Source organism: Gastrolobium bilobum, unplaced genomic scaffold (assembly GCF_033153095.1).
Source record: "Gastrolobium bilobum isolate Gb01-03AN ecotype WA unplaced genomic scaffold, APGP_CSIRO_Gbil_v1 utg913, whole genome shotgun sequence".
Lineage (NCBI taxonomy): Eukaryota > Viridiplantae > Streptophyta > Magnoliopsida > Fabales > Fabaceae > Gastrolobium > Gastrolobium bilobum.
In genome coordinates, this window is record NW_026900059.1 from 120,081 (window position 1) to 137,500 (window position 17,420).

The 17,420-nt window shown below is 33.9% G+C and overlaps 2 protein-coding genes across 2 annotated transcripts; one reads left to right on the forward strand and one right to left on the reverse strand.

Moving 5' to 3' along the window:
• Positions 1-887: 887 nt before the first annotated feature.
• On the forward strand, positions 888-3,745 carry LOC133295085 (probable WRKY transcription factor 53). The gene is made up of 3 exons (XM_061493877.1): positions 888-1,623; positions 1,734-1,862; positions 2,783-3,745. The coding sequence occupies exons 1-3, from the start codon at positions 1,286-1,288 to the stop codon at positions 3,426-3,428; spliced, it is 1,113 nt and encodes a 370-aa protein (XP_061349861.1). The 5' UTR covers positions 888-1,285; the 3' UTR covers positions 3,429-3,745.
• An 8,929-nt stretch (positions 3,746-12,674) lies between these two features.
• Positions 12,675-14,126, reverse strand: LOC133295123 (hydroquinone glucosyltransferase-like). The gene has a single exon (XM_061493920.1). The coding sequence runs from the start codon at positions 14,124-14,126 to the stop codon at positions 12,675-12,677; it is 1,452 nt and encodes a 483-aa protein (XP_061349904.1).
• Between the last annotated feature and the right edge of the window lie 3,294 nt (positions 14,127-17,420).

Genomic DNA, 17,420 nt, shown 5'->3' on the forward strand with positions numbered 1-17,420 from the left:
AATTATTAATTTAATATTAAATATTAAATATTTTTAGTCAATATCCTTAAATCCTTTACTTAAATGGGGGAAGCAGTCCAACTCCAATATTGTTAGCAAGACCCTTATGTATGAGGTGGTAAGGTATCTTTTTCAATTGCTACCCAATAAAATACCTTTGCCAACTACAATACCCAAAGGCTTTAAATATTCAATGCACATTTAAGTTATATACTATTGAATTCATAACCCACCACTTTGCTTCACTAGCTAGCCCTACATGTTACATCTGAGATAAAGAATTCATATTATAATAAACCAAGGTTGGAGCCTCCCTTTGTATAACTATCAATATCAACGTAAGCAAAGCGTTGCACATTATGCTAATATATACGTCACTTTCCTTGTTGTTAAGTGCCATTCAAAATCATAATCATAACCAAAGAGAGAGAGAGAAAAAAAGGCTTATTGAAGAGTGACAAAAAGATATATCAATATTGGAAATTTTAAATATGAGATGATGCAACAAAGAATCTTCCACCTTTCTTCCGCGTTGTTCCTCACTCCCCTTGTGGGAGGGAGGGTATAGAGCTACGTGTGTTCCCCTCATTCACTTTTTTTGACCCATCCAAGGGGTTGTGGTATTTCACATATGAAATGGTCAATAATTCAATAAGTAATTTACATAAATCATACTCTCTACTTTCTCTCACACAAAACATTAATATGATATACATATACCCCACAAGAAGGGACCTACTTTGTAGAAAACTCACTTCATTTTGGCCAGTCAAATCTACCTCTTTTCCTTCTCTTTTCTCATCTTTATATCCCCTTCTTCCTCTCACCTTCTTGGTTAAGAAAGCCACTCTCTTTCCTTATTTCATAATCAGCTTCACTCTCTCTTATCTCTATGCCTTATATCTCCTCCACTTAGCAGCATATAACTCACAATCTCCCCATCAAATTTTCACTCAAATGCATATTCACTAGTATATTGAATGATCCAATTTGTCCTTTCATTAGCTTACAACTTGGCCTAGTCCACTCTGATAATTTTCATTCTAACATATAAGAGTTTTCAAATTCCATGCTCTTCATATGCTAATGTTTTGCAATTCAGCTTCCCTCCCACATTCTCTTTCCAAAATAACCTTTTGCAAGCCTTGAATGGCCAATACTATATGATCAAATTGGCATATTCTTGTAACTGTGTGCATAAGCTGAACTAAGGGACTTAATCAGCTGCAACTCAAATTGGAAGAGTAACCTTTTGTTGTTGCTGTTAATTCATCTTCATCACCAAATGGGAGAGGACATGGAGAGGGAACAAGTTTGTATAATTGGTGAGCTAATGCAAGGGAAGGAGCTAGCAAAGCAACTCTGTGATCATCTAGTTTCTTCTTCTTCTTCTTCTTCATCATCATCATCACCATCATCCCATGAAAAGAATGAAGTCTTAATTCAGAAAATACTTTCTACCTATGAGAAAGTACTCACCAAGTTGAATTGGAGTTCTGAAGTGGGAGAAAGTAAGAACAACAATGTCAACATGATGGATTCCCATTGTTCTTTTACAAATGGGAGCCCCAGAAGTGAGGTCCTGGACCCAGATGTTAAGCACAAAGATGTCTTCAAGAAAAGGTAATGTCAAAAGTTACCATTTTTTTTTCTGTTTCTTTCTAACTTGGTTTTAATTTTAAGGTTTATCATCTGATTTTCAATCTGGGATTTTTTGAATTTGTGTGCTGCAGAAAGACCATGCCCAGATGGACAGAACATGTGAAGGTATGCTCAAGAACAGTGCTTGAAGGGTCTCAGGATGATGGTTATAGCTGGAGAAAATATGGGCAGAAGGATATTCTTGGATCTAAGTTTCCAAGGTAAGGAACATATTATTTTCCTCATATAATTAAAGTTTTATTTTTCCACAAGGGGGATTTGTACAATTTGGCATTTGAATATATGATAGAAAAGTTCACCTATCTAGCTTTTTTTTATGTAGGATTATTTTTTAGTTAGTGCCAGAGGCCATAGGTACCCTTAACTAGAATATAATTGACCACTTCTAAAGGAGGTAGGAAAATAGTTAAATGAATTTTGCCACGCATAAAGGCTTGTTTTTCTGCTAGATAATAATAATGAGTAAGACAAATTGCTGTTAAAAAAATACTATATAAACTTATCCAAAGGACATCTTTTGCTAGATTCAATTCAGTGCAATAGCAGCTTTGTGATTAATGCACCAAGTGTCATTAAAGGTTCCTTGCGTTGTGCAAGAAAGAAGGGATGCATCCGTACATTGGATAAATCTGACAATTTTGTCCAATTGCGCAACTTGTTGGTGAAGTGTCATGGTGGTCCTAAAGTTTTGGGAGCTCATGTACCAATTTTATTTAGCAGAAAAAACAGTAACATACCAACCGAATTCACAATTGTAGAATAATTAGTGGAGAGATAAAAATAGGACTTTATTACCCCTTTATTCAAGTCTATAACCTTTTTTTTTTTTTTTTTGGAAATACAAGGAAATAAAATAAAACTACATTAGAGACGGATCATTCTGGGTGTAGTAACACCCCTCAAGTCATTCTGAACCCTCAAGTCTATAACCTTTAAAGCTACTAAAAGGACCACAAAAGTTGTTCAATATTAGTTTTGTTGTTCCTTGCATCAACATAGAACAAGAGGGCATGCTGTCATATCTTATTATTCTTATCGCTATGTGTTTGCTTAACTTATTTCATATTGAAGCAAGCTGTTTTCATGTTGTTTTTCTGACAAAAAGTGGTTTGTATTGCAGAGGATATTTCAGATGCACACATAGAAATGTACGAGGGTGTCTGGCTACTAAGCAAGTGCAAAAGTCAGATGAAGACCCAACAATATTAGAGATAACCTACAGAGGAAGACACACATGCACTCAAGCAAGTCATTTAAACAAGGCATCCCCATCAAAAACAAAGATGGACTTGGGAGAAAATAAACTCCAAACAAATCAAAAGAATCAACCACAAGAAGGGAAAATAGAACCACCCCAAGAGACAATTTTCTCTTTTGGTTCTGAATTTGAAGTTAAAATGGAGGACTTTGACAACAAGGAGGAAATCTTCCCATCATTTTCCTTTCATTCTTCATCAATAGGATCTGAAAATGATGACAACAACATATTCTCCAAGACCATGATTGAAAACCCTTTCATGGAAAGCTTTTCTTCTCCATTCATATCACCAGAGACTTCAGAATCAAACATCTTCTGTTGGTCACCATGCCACTTAGGCAGCATAGGACTAGGCCATAGTGTGCAAACCTCAGAGTCTGATATCAATGAGATAGTTTCAGCCCCAACTTCAGTCACCAATTCTCCAATAATAGATTTTGATCTCCTCCTTGATAAGATAGATTTCGACACAGATTTCCCTATCAACACCCCAGAACTTTTCTCTTGATAAATTGTCCCATTTCCAAGTTGACAGCATAGTTTGTGTGCGGATTAACTGTTGAGTTTTGTAGATCCTTACTAGCAACATAGCAGAGGGAAGAAATACACCATAGTCATCACATATAATGTCCATACATTAAGACAGTGAAACTTCCCACTCATGCTAGTTAAAGTGAGTTTGTACCAAGGCTGTAGTGTGAAAATAATTTGTAGGTTGTAGCTCTAGTCTTTTACCAGTTTCTCGCTTCACTTGTAACATATAAAATCATATTGTGATGTCTTCTTCTGGCTCAAGCTGAGCAAGAAATTGTGAAATAAATGAATTTTCACCCTATATTTGATGTCTAAAATCATCATCAATGCTAATGCGAAGTGTCATAGACTATAATAGACTATTTTACCTTATATTTGAAAGAGTATGGTTACGTAATCAAATATGTAACATTTTACATTACATGGCAACAACACCACGATGGGAATTGGGACCACAACTATCATTCGTAGTTTCACAACCACGCGTCTAAAATCTAAAGGCTAAATGGAATCCTGATTCCTCAATAGGAAACAAATGTATAAATGCCAAATGGAATTTGTATGCATCAGGTTCTAAGATAGTCAATTTGTAGTTTTGGAATTTTTGTGGATTGTCTTGGCTGAACCTGGACCCAATTTCCCAAACAACCAAGCTTCTATGAATCATAGTTAAATTTATTCTCAACTTACGTGATACTGGGGCTACTAAAGTAATGTGCCAGCCCCATTTCAATGTTTGACCATATCAAAAATAAAGACTAACTAATCTGGCATGGTGATTCTTGTCTCTTTCATGCCAAATATATATGATTCGGAATGAAAGCATTATTTCAAATCTTCATTTTGTTACCAATTACAATTATTATATTTACTATGTGAATTTAGAAAAATGATGAGTTTTGCTTCTGCGTTAGTGGTGAGTTGCAAAATAAAAGATAACTGTTTATTTTCTCTAAACTGATTCATCCTTTTTAAGACCATATTTAATGTTAAAACATTATAATCACAGAAGGAATCGAATAAAAAAAATTAAAATCATTTTCTATCTTTCTTTGTGAAATTAATAATCCTCTACAGTTTTTGCTTATTTTCAGTCTCATCCCTACAAATTTTTTCCTTTTCAAATTAGTGTTTACACTTACGAATATTTCCAAAACAGTCCATAATGTAAATGTTTGTCATAACTACGGCTTTTTGACCCTTATAACCTTTTATTAATAATTAATTACCAAATTGACCCTCATTATAAACTATTTCAAAAATTTAACCTCCCCAACAAACATAACACCGATCTGCCCCTGTTTGACCGTTGACCACCAAGCCTACCCGGGTACACCCCTCCCTACCCGGGTACTTTTTGAAATTTTTTGTCTACCCGGGTAGAGTTCTTCAATCTGGGAAAATGTTTGAATTATTTACCCGGGTAGGGAGGGGTGTACCCGGGTAAATCTCTGTCAAAAACCCCAAAATGAAATAAAACTCAAGAGACTAAAATGAAATCCCATTGAACTTAAGAGACTGCTACATAACAACTCCTATAGCACTTGTAAGTTTACTTACATTAACAGTCATCACCAGGAATTCTAACAGAACTCGGAAACTGACACCAGGCCTTGGATGCAAAATGAAGCAGGAGGAGGCAGAATAATGCATGGCCTCTGTCGAATAGGTTCAGAAATTCACACATCCAATGACAAGAAGCGATACCTGTTCAAAAACTGCAACAAACTAGATTAGGAAAAAATTGTATGAGGAACAAGTACAAGAGCAGTAAAGTTGAAAGGTACCCTTTTCTCAGAAGCATTCATTCAAAACCAAACTTGCAAAGAAATCAAAAAAAAGTTTAGAACTTTCAACCAACCCAAGATTTGAAAAAACCATAGCAAATGGTAGGTGACAATACCGTGGGAAGATGGGATAAAAAAATTAACATAAGATGAAGATAAGGAGGAGAAACCGATTTTGTAAATTTTATGTCTGTTGGCTGCTGCAGAGATCTAGGAGGGGTTTTGGGGTTTCTGGTGGAGATTTACCCGGGTACACCCCTATGTACCCGGGTAAATAATTCAACTATTTTTCCAGATTGAAGAACTCTACCCGGGTACACCCCTCCCTACCCGGGTAGGCAAAAATTTCAAAAAATACCCGGGTAGGGAGGGGAGTACCCGGGTAGACTTGGTGGTCAACGGTCAAACAGGGGCAGATTGGTGTTATGTTTGTTGGGGAGGTTAAATTTTTGAAATAGTTTATAATGAAGGTCAATTTGGTAATTAATTATTAATAAAAGGTTATAAAGGTAAAAAAGCCTCATAACTACTGTTAATTTAATCTCTACTTGACAGTAAAGAAAAGAAAAAGGAGAATATAAAAAATCATTCCTGCTTAACAAAGGAACACCTTCCAACAAAGCTCAGCACAGTTAGTAGATAGTTGGGTTCCTTAAGCATGTTGACAGGTAGAGGTATTCGCGGTCTGGATTGGATCGGTTTTGGAAGCAAAACTCATCTGATCCAATCACTTCGGTTTGATCATGTAATCATCCATTCGGTTTAGATCTTTTTTCAAATCCGATCCGATCCAATTCAATTTTTTTCGGGTTGGATTGGATCGGTTTTCGATTTTTTGAATATCTTAAAATTAGTTTCATGATTATTGTGCAAATAACATCTTTTGTATATATTGGCTTTATAAAAAAAAAATTGAAAAAAAAATATCAATAAAGAATACTATAGTTGATGAGACGTGACTAAGTTTTTTCTTGAATTTAGTTGATGAGTTAACGGGTCTTGAGTTTAGAAATTTTTGGGCTATGATTGGAGAAAGGACAAGTAGGTAGAGGATAATTAATATATTGGATCGGTTTGGATTAGATTGGATCAGTTTTCATCAACCCATCCGAAAACCGATCCAATCCAATTAAAATTTGTGGTTTTTTTTTTCTGTTTTCGATTTATTTGGTTATCGATTTTTCGGTTCGATTTTCGCGGTTTGAATCGGTTTGGATCGGTTGATGAACACTCCTATTGACAGGGGTTCGATCTCTGGCCGTGTGTATGGAAAATGCTTTGTTGGGAGAGGTTTGCCCACTTAATGTGATCTCCCGCCTCGTGAAGATTAGTCTTCGGCTGCTGGCCGGAAGATATCTTGGGAAACCAAAAAAAAAAAAAAGGAACACCTACTAAAATGAAGAAGTATTTGCTAGATGTTTTAAAGAAAAAAAAAAAGGGAGAATTAAAGTAATTATTGGGTTTGCTAACTGATGATATTAGAATAGTATTAACGAAAATTAACAGTGAGGACGAGTTTGAAAATATTTACAAGTATAAGGACTAATTCAATAAAAGCATAAATTGAAAAAAGTGAAATTATATAATCCAATATCTTAATTTAACCATCGATTTTATTTTATTTTTTTCACATTTTCAAAAGCACTTCTGCTAGTTTCAAATAAGTATCCGTCAAATGCACCCAAAACTGTGGACTCTAACGATCCACATTTACCCCAGCCCAACTGAACATGATCTGGGCTTTCTGGTATATCTTGGTCCTAGTTTTAATGGGCTGAATACCTTAACTACAACATCCTAAGGCGGTGGCCCACTACACAAGACTAAATACTCGTTTCATTTTTTGAAGACAAGCCCAAAGCTTTGGTCTTTTGGGTATGCCCATTGTCCACATGGAAAACGCCCACAACTCACATGAAATTTTATTTTATCAAAAATCGAGGGAAAAAAAATACATTTTGTAAAATAAGTTTTGCACTTTTGTAATTATGCCCGACTCGAATGAAATAACCGATGAAGAAATCTGAAAAAAAAAAAAAAAAAAAACATAAGAAGAACAGCCAGCACTTATCTCATAGTTTCCATATTGTGACTCTTTCATGTTGCCTCTCTCAGTTTTAAACTTTGTCAACATGGTCCGAAATTTTATTTCGTTTGTACGTATAGGTACAATAACTTTCTCTTGGATCAACATCAGTATTTATTTATTTTCTCTGAACTTAATTACACTCTTTCAAGAGCTACGCCTTTTTTTCCCTTCAACATTGGAAAGTTGTGACATGAATTTAAATTTCAATCATATCATAGAAATGTGATTAAATTTAAATTTAATTAACAGCTTATATAATCTACCATATAAAATATGAATTTTGAAAGACACTTCTAACCTTTAAGTCAAATTCGATATCAAATGTCAATACTTGTCATTTTATGATGATTTTGATGAGATTCATATTTAGAAAAAAATAGACATCTAGTCTCTTTTTTTATTTGTTATACAGTTTTCTTTTTAAATTGGCTTAGCAAACCCTGAGGATTTTGTTAGAATTTCTCTCATAACCAATTTAGAATTGAACTTTTTTTCTGATCAAACACTTCCCGTTTCACTTAATTTTTAACCCCATAATCTATATTTTTTTATTTTCAAATGGGTCTCGCCATGGCATTGGCACCCGAGTAAAATACTGAATGAATATTAAAATATAAAGCTCGACACCTAACCTAACCACCAAAGTGTACATAGATAGTTTAGTTTACATTTTAGAAGATCGATTGCAAATTTTTTTCGTTAAAAATAATTAATATTTGATTATTATAATAAAATCACGTTCAGAGTACGTACGAAATTATAAAAAAACAGTTTATCACAAATTTTTTTTTTATAAAAAATAGTTTTGTACATATAACTTTGGGATCAATGTTTCTTCTATTACAGGAGATAATTTTATTTTCTACACACATATAAAAGTGTGTGGGAATCATGTGGGTCCCATGTGAGAAGAAGGGAAAGAAAAAGAAATTATGAACCTCACACACTTTCATGTGTATGTAAGAGATAACATTATCCACTACAACATGAAAAATATTAATCTATAACTTTTCTTTTAATTTCTCCAAGATTTATTAATTAATCAATTAATCTAGTTGAGTTGAGTAAAACCAAAAGAGCAACAAATTTTTTTTTATTAAGTTTTTAGTGTACCTTATTCAAACTCTAAATCAATAGTTAAGATGGAACAACTCCATGTCAATTGATCCACGCGTTTGGTTGTACTTATAAATATTTTAAATATTAATTTGTAGTGTAATTTGATCACAATCTCATCTCATAAATTTAATGACAAGTTCATGATAGAAGTGCTAAGCTAGTGAACATTATTACTATTATTAATATTATTATGACATTCAAGATTCTAGTCTGTTAAATATATATAAAGACTCAATTAATTATGAATAAGCATTGAACTTATGTTTAAAAGGGGATCTTTTGGAGAGAGAGAAAGAGAGTCGCAAAAGAAGATGGTCAAAACGGAACAACTCATATGAATCCCTATTCCCCTCTTTAAACAGGATCAAATGCTAAAGAGTAACGAAAGGGGGGAGAACAGAGTAAATAGTCCCATATATATCAGCATTAATCATCGAGTTTAGTTGAAGGTTGGCAAGACAACAATCAAACAAGGATAAGGTTTTTGGAAAATAAGCTTAATTTCCTTCAAATATTGAAAATCTTACGATTGGTTCTTAAATTCTGACCTACTTTATGATAGGAATTGTCAACACCTCCAAAGGTTTCCCTGTCATCTAGAAGGATGTATACTTTCATATCCTTCTAATTAAGCTTTTTAGTGGGAGTTTCTTAAGTACTACTCTCGTTAATTAATAAATAAATAAACTTTTCTACACCATAAAAAGGTTTAATATACCAAAGAAGAAAAAAATGAGCATACTCGTGGAAAACTACTCTCTTCCTCACGAGTAAGAAGAGTTGGCTATGTGAAAAACAGAAAAAACATTAGTTCATAAAAGACTACAAATTAAAGTATATATATATATATATATATATATATATATATATATATATATATATATATATATATATATAGATATATATATATATATTCTTAGGTTTTGACATCGGAAAAAAAATTGCTAACTAGTTTTTTTTTATTGAATTTCTCATTATAGTTATTATATTCCTCATTGAAAGCAAATCTAGCTTTCTTCGGACTACGATTAAGCTTAAATTAATAATGCTACATATATATAGTTTTTGTATTAAATAAAATTTGGAGATTAAATTTTTCACTAATTTTATTCAGTGTTATAATAAATTAAATATAATTCAATGAGTCTATAAATTTGTTATTTTTAAAATTTTATTTATATAATATTATTCCGTACAAAATTAAAAAAAAAGACAATAAATGAGAAGCAAATAATTTTAAGGTTAGCAAGTTAATTAAGTCCGTGAATGCATCTTTCTAGAAAGTCAGAAAGAACCAAATTAGCAGGGATGAACGAGTGATGCGACTGTCTCAGCTTGCAGAATGATTCTCTCTTTGACGGATCTTTAAGGAATCATTGAATTAACAAGTAATTGTCTTCTATTAGCTCCGTGGTTAATTTATGCGCAGCTTATTTGAGAAAGATTAAACATATATGATAGTTACGTGATTGATTGCGTATCTACTTCCTAGTAGTTTACTATTTAATAGATGTCAGAGACACTGCTAGGTTAGTTGTTGTCTTTTGTATTCTGTATTTGCATGAAATGCTAAAAAGTTTGTGCCACTAAAAAACAAAATATCACTATTATATTATAATTAATCAGAATTTTCAAATAATACTGCTTTTGGAATATTATCAGCTGTACGCATAACTTTTCATATGATCTCGATGTTTGAACTCAAGAGGTCAATAAGGCAATGCGAAATAGACAGATAGAAATTATGGGTCTCTTTACTCTGTTTTGATTTTTTTTTCTTAAAATTGTTTTTGTAAAATAGTTATGAAAATAGTTGTTTTTTATATTTTTTAATTTTTGAAAGTTAAAAACTAAAATAGAAAACAAAAACAACTCAAACACATCCTCTAAATTTAATTTTAAAAACAAAAAAAAAACAGTTATAATTTTCAAAATATTTTTTACAAAACAGACCTTACCAAACGAGTATTTTAGTTTTTTTGTTTTGAAAACTAAAAAACTGTTTTTAAAAACAACAATCAAACAGAGGGTATATCTTTTTTTTTTCTATCCTGAAATTATATCTTTATTCATGTCCGAATCATGAATGGACTACTACAGTTAGCCATACTAACATGGAGGGTAACATGGTAGCAGACAATTTGGCTTTTATGGGATATTCCTTCTTAGATTGGGATTTACATGTATTGAACGAGATCCCTGAAGTTTGCAATTTTTTTCTCAACGGGGCATGTGATGGGTGTTTCTTGCCCACGTATTTGTAATGCTTTGTAGTTTTTAATTTCATTAGTTTTCAGAAAGAAAAAAAAAATCTTTTTTGTTTTTTGTTTTGTGCCTTTTTTCAAGGTCATTTTTATTATTTCAGTTTAATTTTATAATAAGCATACATTTCTTAGAGTTAGTGGATTTTTTTTTTTTTGTAAATAAAGAGGGGCTAAGCCCCAGAAACAGAAAGAAAGAGAAGCATGCCTAGGAAAACAACAACGTACACCGTAGTGAATAAATTAAATTGAGATTTTGATATTTGTCTGGATTACTATATTAAGCGAGAAAAAGAGTCCAACTCATTTATAATCTATGAGGCCCAATAATAAAAATTTAAAGAGTAAAAAAACATATTCATCTCACATATATAGCTATGATTACAACAGCAGCTCAAAGCTCATAAGCCTTCTCAATAGCCAATGATCCAAGAACAGACACATGATTATAGCTAGGCCTAGGAGGCATAGTACAAAAAGTGGCATCCCTCATATGAGATAGAGTGCGTAAGTCTCTTGAGTCAATCAATCATCTTATATGTTTATCATTGCTTAAGTTTATTGATCAAGTATTAATTTGACTGTTGAAGTACCTTGTAAATACCTCTTTTTATCTGTTTTAATCAAGCAAAGATCTCAAACACCAGTTTAGCTATCCTGTAGGAATATCCTGCATCGAAATTCATCTTGTACCTCATACTTCAATTGGATCAAGTTTCAATCATGTGTGGTTAGACCTAATATTTCTTGGACAGGTGAAATATTATACATCAATATCTTTATATTTTTTTATATTTTTAATTAACTATAAGGAAAAAGAGACAGTGAAATAAAATATATTTTGTTATTGTTAGAAAAAGAATAGTGTTATACAATTATAATATAAAATTATTAATTTGTCTTTTATGTCAAAATTTAAGTTTTTGAATTGAATTAATTATTTTATATATTATCAAAGACTCCACACACCAACTGGTTATGAGTTGGATCTCATCAGCTGCCCCATTCTATTAATAAAAAAAATAGTTGCAATGATTTAAGAAATTAAAATTAGAACATTATAAAAATTGCATTTATCTTCTTATTTTATATATTAATATAGAGAAATGCTTTTCTCATGTTGGATGAGATAATTTATCTCATGCAACACACAAAAAAGTGAATAGGACCCACTAAGAAGAGAAGAGTGAAAGAAAAAAAGTGAGTCCTATCTATTTTTTTGTTGTTGCATGAAATAAATTGTCTCATGCAACGTGAGAAAAACATTTCCCATTAATATAATATACCCTATGTCAAATATAGATTTTGTCCTATCATGTAGGTAGTACCTGTGGCTGTATCAATAATTTCCTGGAAGGATCGATCCATGCAATCAGTGGTATAAACAACGGTTTACTTGCTGTTGCGATATAATTAAGCCATTTGAGGCCAATACAATCCCGAATAACAACAACCTAATGCAATTGCAACAGTCACTTGCATTGTTACAGACTTACAGTTGCATCATGGCGGTTTGAATATAAAAAATAAAAGATAAAAAATTCTACGCTCCCCACCGGTTCTGTTGGCGCTTTGTTAAGTATATTTCAATGAAATAGTGTTTGATGATATAAACGATCGAGCTCTTTCAAGCACATCCCAAACCCTAATATACCTTTCTTAGTTGAGAATTGATAATTGATAATTGATAATTAAGTTTTTAAATTGCATTAGTTGGGATCACGGGCTAATGCAAGTTAATTATACAGCTGATGCAGTTCATTATCACGAGCAATAGAAAAATTTTCCACCTCCATATTGCTTTGCCAAATCTAGCATCAACATTACAATTAGTTGGGTGTAATGAACACCATGACTTATTATTTTAAAAAAAAAAAAACAAAAGAAGAAGAAGGAAGAGATCATCAAAAGAAAAATGAGAACTTGAGTTGAGATAATTAACTACTAATAAAGTACTAACCACTTCAATTTGTCACAGTTGTCTTGCCCTGCCACTTAAGAGCCAACAGGGAGATTTGCTTCGTTGAAGATCCATTTTCACCTAGAGCTTTATCAGCTGCCACCTTAAGATCCTTCATTCGGTAACGAAGTTTCTTACCTTCCTCACCCTCCATAAGGTTCTTCACAACACTACCAATTTCTTCCCTTTCAACCAAACCATTCTCATTAACCTTAGGCCTTAGTGCCACTCTCATATCTTGGGTAACCAAAACGGCATTCATTGTTTGCTCAGCGTATAGTGGCCATGCAACCAAGGGCACCCCATTCACCACACTCTCAAGTATTGAGTTCCAACCACAATGGGTCAAGAACCCCCCAATGGACTCATGGCTCAGGACCTGAGCCTGTGGGGCCCAAGATGGCACCACTAAACCCCTCTCTTTGGTCCTTTCAACGAACCCTTTTGGCAAGAAATCAAAAGGGTCACTGTGACTATCAACAATGAAATAAGAAGCATTAGCAATCTTCTCATTTGGGCTCTTCACAACCCATAAAAACCTTTGCTCACTCATTTCCAACCCCAAAGCAAGTTCATTCATCTGAGCACTAGAAAGGGTTCCACCACTACCAAAACACACGAATATGACACTGCCACGTGGCTGCTCATCCAACCACCTTAAACACTCTTCGTCCCCGGTTTGAGGACTATCCTCATTCACCAGCGGTCCGACCGGATAAATCGGCGGTCTACCCGGTTCGTCACTATGTAAAAACTCGATGGTCTCCGGTTCAAGCTCATAGAAACTGTTCTCTATGATCCCCTCTGCCATGCTGAATCGCTTGGAGTGGTGGAGAAGCCACTTGTAGCAATCGCTATTCCGGTGATAAGCACCGTCCACCAAGTCTTTTCCGTGAACCGGAACGCAACCGGGAATCTGGACCGGTTCAGGGAGGTCCCTGAACTCGCACTGAACCGCTTTGTCCAATTGAGGCACGTAGAAGGAGAATGACAAGAACATGGCGGTGGAAGGGAAGAAGATGTATGGGGGGACATTGAATTCTCTGATGACATCGAAGGCGTCGGTGCCTATGAAGTCGACGACGAAGGCGGCGACGCGATGGGTGGCGGTGAGGGAGAGGAGGGCGCGACGGAGAGAAGGGAGAGAGCGGAGGACAATGTTGCAGATGAGGGAACCGACTTTGGTGTCGAGTGGGAGGTCCGAGAGTGTGACCGGAGGGAGGAAGATGTGGGAAATGGCACGGGGGAGGGAGCGGAGGACGGTGGTTTGTGCCTTGGAGGGAGGGCCGTCGGTGGGAATGATGAATGTGACGGCGAGGTTGTGGTGGCAAGTTAGTCTCTTTGCGAACTCGATCATTGGGATTAGATGTCCCATGCCTGAGCTTGGCATCATGGCCACTATAGGTAGTGGTGACTCTAATAGTTTTGGTTTCACACATTGTTGTTGGTCTTCCATTGCAATGGTGTTGTTCATTTGGTGGAAAGAGAGGGTTTTATACACACTAAGTATTGGTTTCTCAGCAGAAGCCGATAATTTTTTAAAAGCGTCTGAACAGAGAAAAAAATTAACTATATTATAATTATGTACTCATTATTGTACATAGTTAGGATAATGAAAAAATGATGTAGTATGAATATCCTTCCTCTTGGTTTTTAGCTTTTTTTACGAGACATAATTATTTATTTGACACTAGTCTGCCCGATTATTTTCACAAGCTTTAAGAAGAGTCTGTCTAATTGTTTTCACAAATTTTAACTTTTTGAGTCAACTACAAAACTTATAAGACTAATTCAGAGTTGGGTTTAATCACAATTAAATTTTTTTTGTCCATTTCAAAAAATGTATTTGATCAAAACTGAGATTCTCTCCGCACATGCTCATCCTTGCCAAGTAAAATACATTCATTAAGTTGCAAATAAAGATACAACCATTGGGCTGCATGTATAGTCAAATGCATGAATCGACACAGACATGAAACCAAGTCTGAAATGGTAACCAAATTAATATAGTGCCCCTAGCACGAGGAACCCACGAGGGGATAAATAAAGACGCTTTATTTTAATTTTATAATTTTCCTTGTCGTTGCTATTGTCTTTCTCATTTATTCTTTTATAAAATTAAACTTCTTTCTAACTTTTCAAGCGGTGCGGTTACAAAATTTAGACAAAAAAAAAAAACTTATGGAAGGTTGAGTATATGTCCCCGTGACATTTTAATTCAATGACTCTTTCACAAATTGCTTCGAGACAGAGAATCACTTGTCGCTTCTCCACCTGATACGTTATATATATATATATATATATATATATATATATATATATATATATATATAATAGGTAGAATACTTTGACACCGGTGTCAAATTTTAAATTTTGAAATTTGACACCTCATCTGAGAATCGTTAAATCAAAAAAGATCAATAGTGTCACATTCTTACAAATCAAAGTCGTTGATCTTTTTTGATCTAACGGCTCTCAGATGAGTGTCAAACTTCAAATTTGACACCTCGTCTGAGAATCGTAAGATAAAAAAAGATCAACGGTGTCACATGCTTACAAATCAGAGTCGTTGATCTTTTTTTATCTAACGGCTCTCAGATGAGGTGTCAAACTTCAAAATTGACACCGGAGTCAAAGGATCCTACATATATATATATATATGGAAAAAACAAGTATTATGTTGTAGGAAAATTCTTAGGTCATGTCTGATTTGTAAGCATGTGACACCGTTGATCTTTTTTTATCTTACGATTCTCAGACGAGGTGTCAAATTTGAATATAGAGGTAGGATCCTTTGACACCGGTTTCAAATTTGAAGTTTGACACTCATCTGAGAGCCGTTAGATCAAAAAAGATCAACGACTCTGATTTGTAAGCATGTGACACCGTTGATCTTTTTTGATCTTACGATTCTCAGACGAGGTGTCAAATTTTAAATTTGACACCGGTGTCAAAGGATCCTACCTCATATATATATATATGGAAAAAAACAAGTATTATGTTGTAGGAAAATTCTTAGGTCATGTCATAGAGACAATCAATTGTGGAGGCCACTATTTTTAAAAAAAAAGAAAAGTAAAAGAATTGATGGGCCCACTTTTATGTGTCTGTAGGAAAATTGGTTGTGTCATGTGTTAGTTGAAATTTTTGTAAAAAAAAGTATAGAATTCAAGTATCGTTCTCTAGGAACGGGAAATTCAATTTCTTTCGGTTATTCCCTTTTTTATTTTTCTTGAATGTGAATGTAATGGCTTTTTCAATGGAAGATATATTTTCTAAAATGCAAACTATAGTAAGAATGGTAAGAACACGTTTATATGAGTAAAAATGAATATTAAAAGTTTAGAATTCTGATTTCAATGACTTTTCCCTGAAAATTGCATGTTTGCGCTTTAACTGCTGTAGCACCTATCTTGATGGAATCTGACTTTTTGTAGAACTTGACTAAACTTTCCCAAATTCAGTTCTAAAATGATTCAAATTAATCCGTTAATCTTGAGTCATTTTACTGATGACTTGTAATCAAATTCTTTCCTAGATTATTCCTAATCTTTAAGTCCATTCCCATGGAACTTAAACCAAGAAATATTCACTACTCAAACATCAAGAACATGCACAACAGTTCAGATTATTAATGGGTACTCATCATCTCCATTAGAATTCCAGAAAAGAGGAATTAGCCATGCATGTTGAAAAATAAAGCAAAAACGAAATCTGAATTAACAGTAAACATGATTTTTATTCTCAAAGGAAAGAAATAGCAAAAGTAGAAGGTAACAGACTGAGATGTTCTTCACAAATTCAGATTGTAAAACTATGAAAAGCTTAAGAACAGAAAAGTAAAACCACGAGTTGCACTGAAGGTTTGCCTTCTTGAATCCCTTCAAGAGTGGTGTTCTTCCTTGTGCATTTTCTCCAAGAAACTCTAAAAAACTAAACGCTCAAAATGAAAATTGAGTTTTTTTCTTCAACGAAAAATCTAATATCCTCTTGAGTCTGAGTTCCCTTTATTACAAAACAGAGATTTTTACTTAAGCCGAAGCTTCAAAAGTTTGTTGTCCATCAGATCAAAAGAGCATCCAACGGGTGTCACTTTGCCATCTCATTTTCTTCTTTCATCTTTCTGCCATGTGTCCTTTTCTGTGGTAAAAATTTAAAATAATTAGTGAAAATCTAAATTGCCCTTCTTTTTTACTTCTTTTTACCAACTTGGGTTTACTCTCTTATATTTGGCCCAATTTCACCTGTATTATGACAAAATCAGCCCATAAAACATAGGATAATTACCACTAAACTAAGTAGAAATTAAGACTAACATCATGTGAAAGGAGGAAAACATTACCCTATATATATATAGGTGTATATGGTTATGATTCTCCCAATTTAGGAACAGTGACCATTTTGTCACGCCTGATTAAAAAAATTACCAGACTGCCACGCCAACAATAAATTTTTCCAGAATATCACGTGGGATAATTCGCTACACTGTGTAGCGAAATATGCTTGCAAATAATTCGCTACACATTGTAGCGAATTATGCCACGTCAGAATATACAGTCAGCAAAAATGTCACTTGTCAAGTAGGTAGTAATTCGCTACCCTGTGTAGCATATTATGTTCGCAAATGATTTTTTGACACGTGGCACACTTTCGCAGGAAAAAGCTGACGTGTCATAATTCGTTACTACTGGTAGCGAATTTGCTCTGCAATATGACCACGTGTCACGAAATTATTGGCCACGAAATTCGC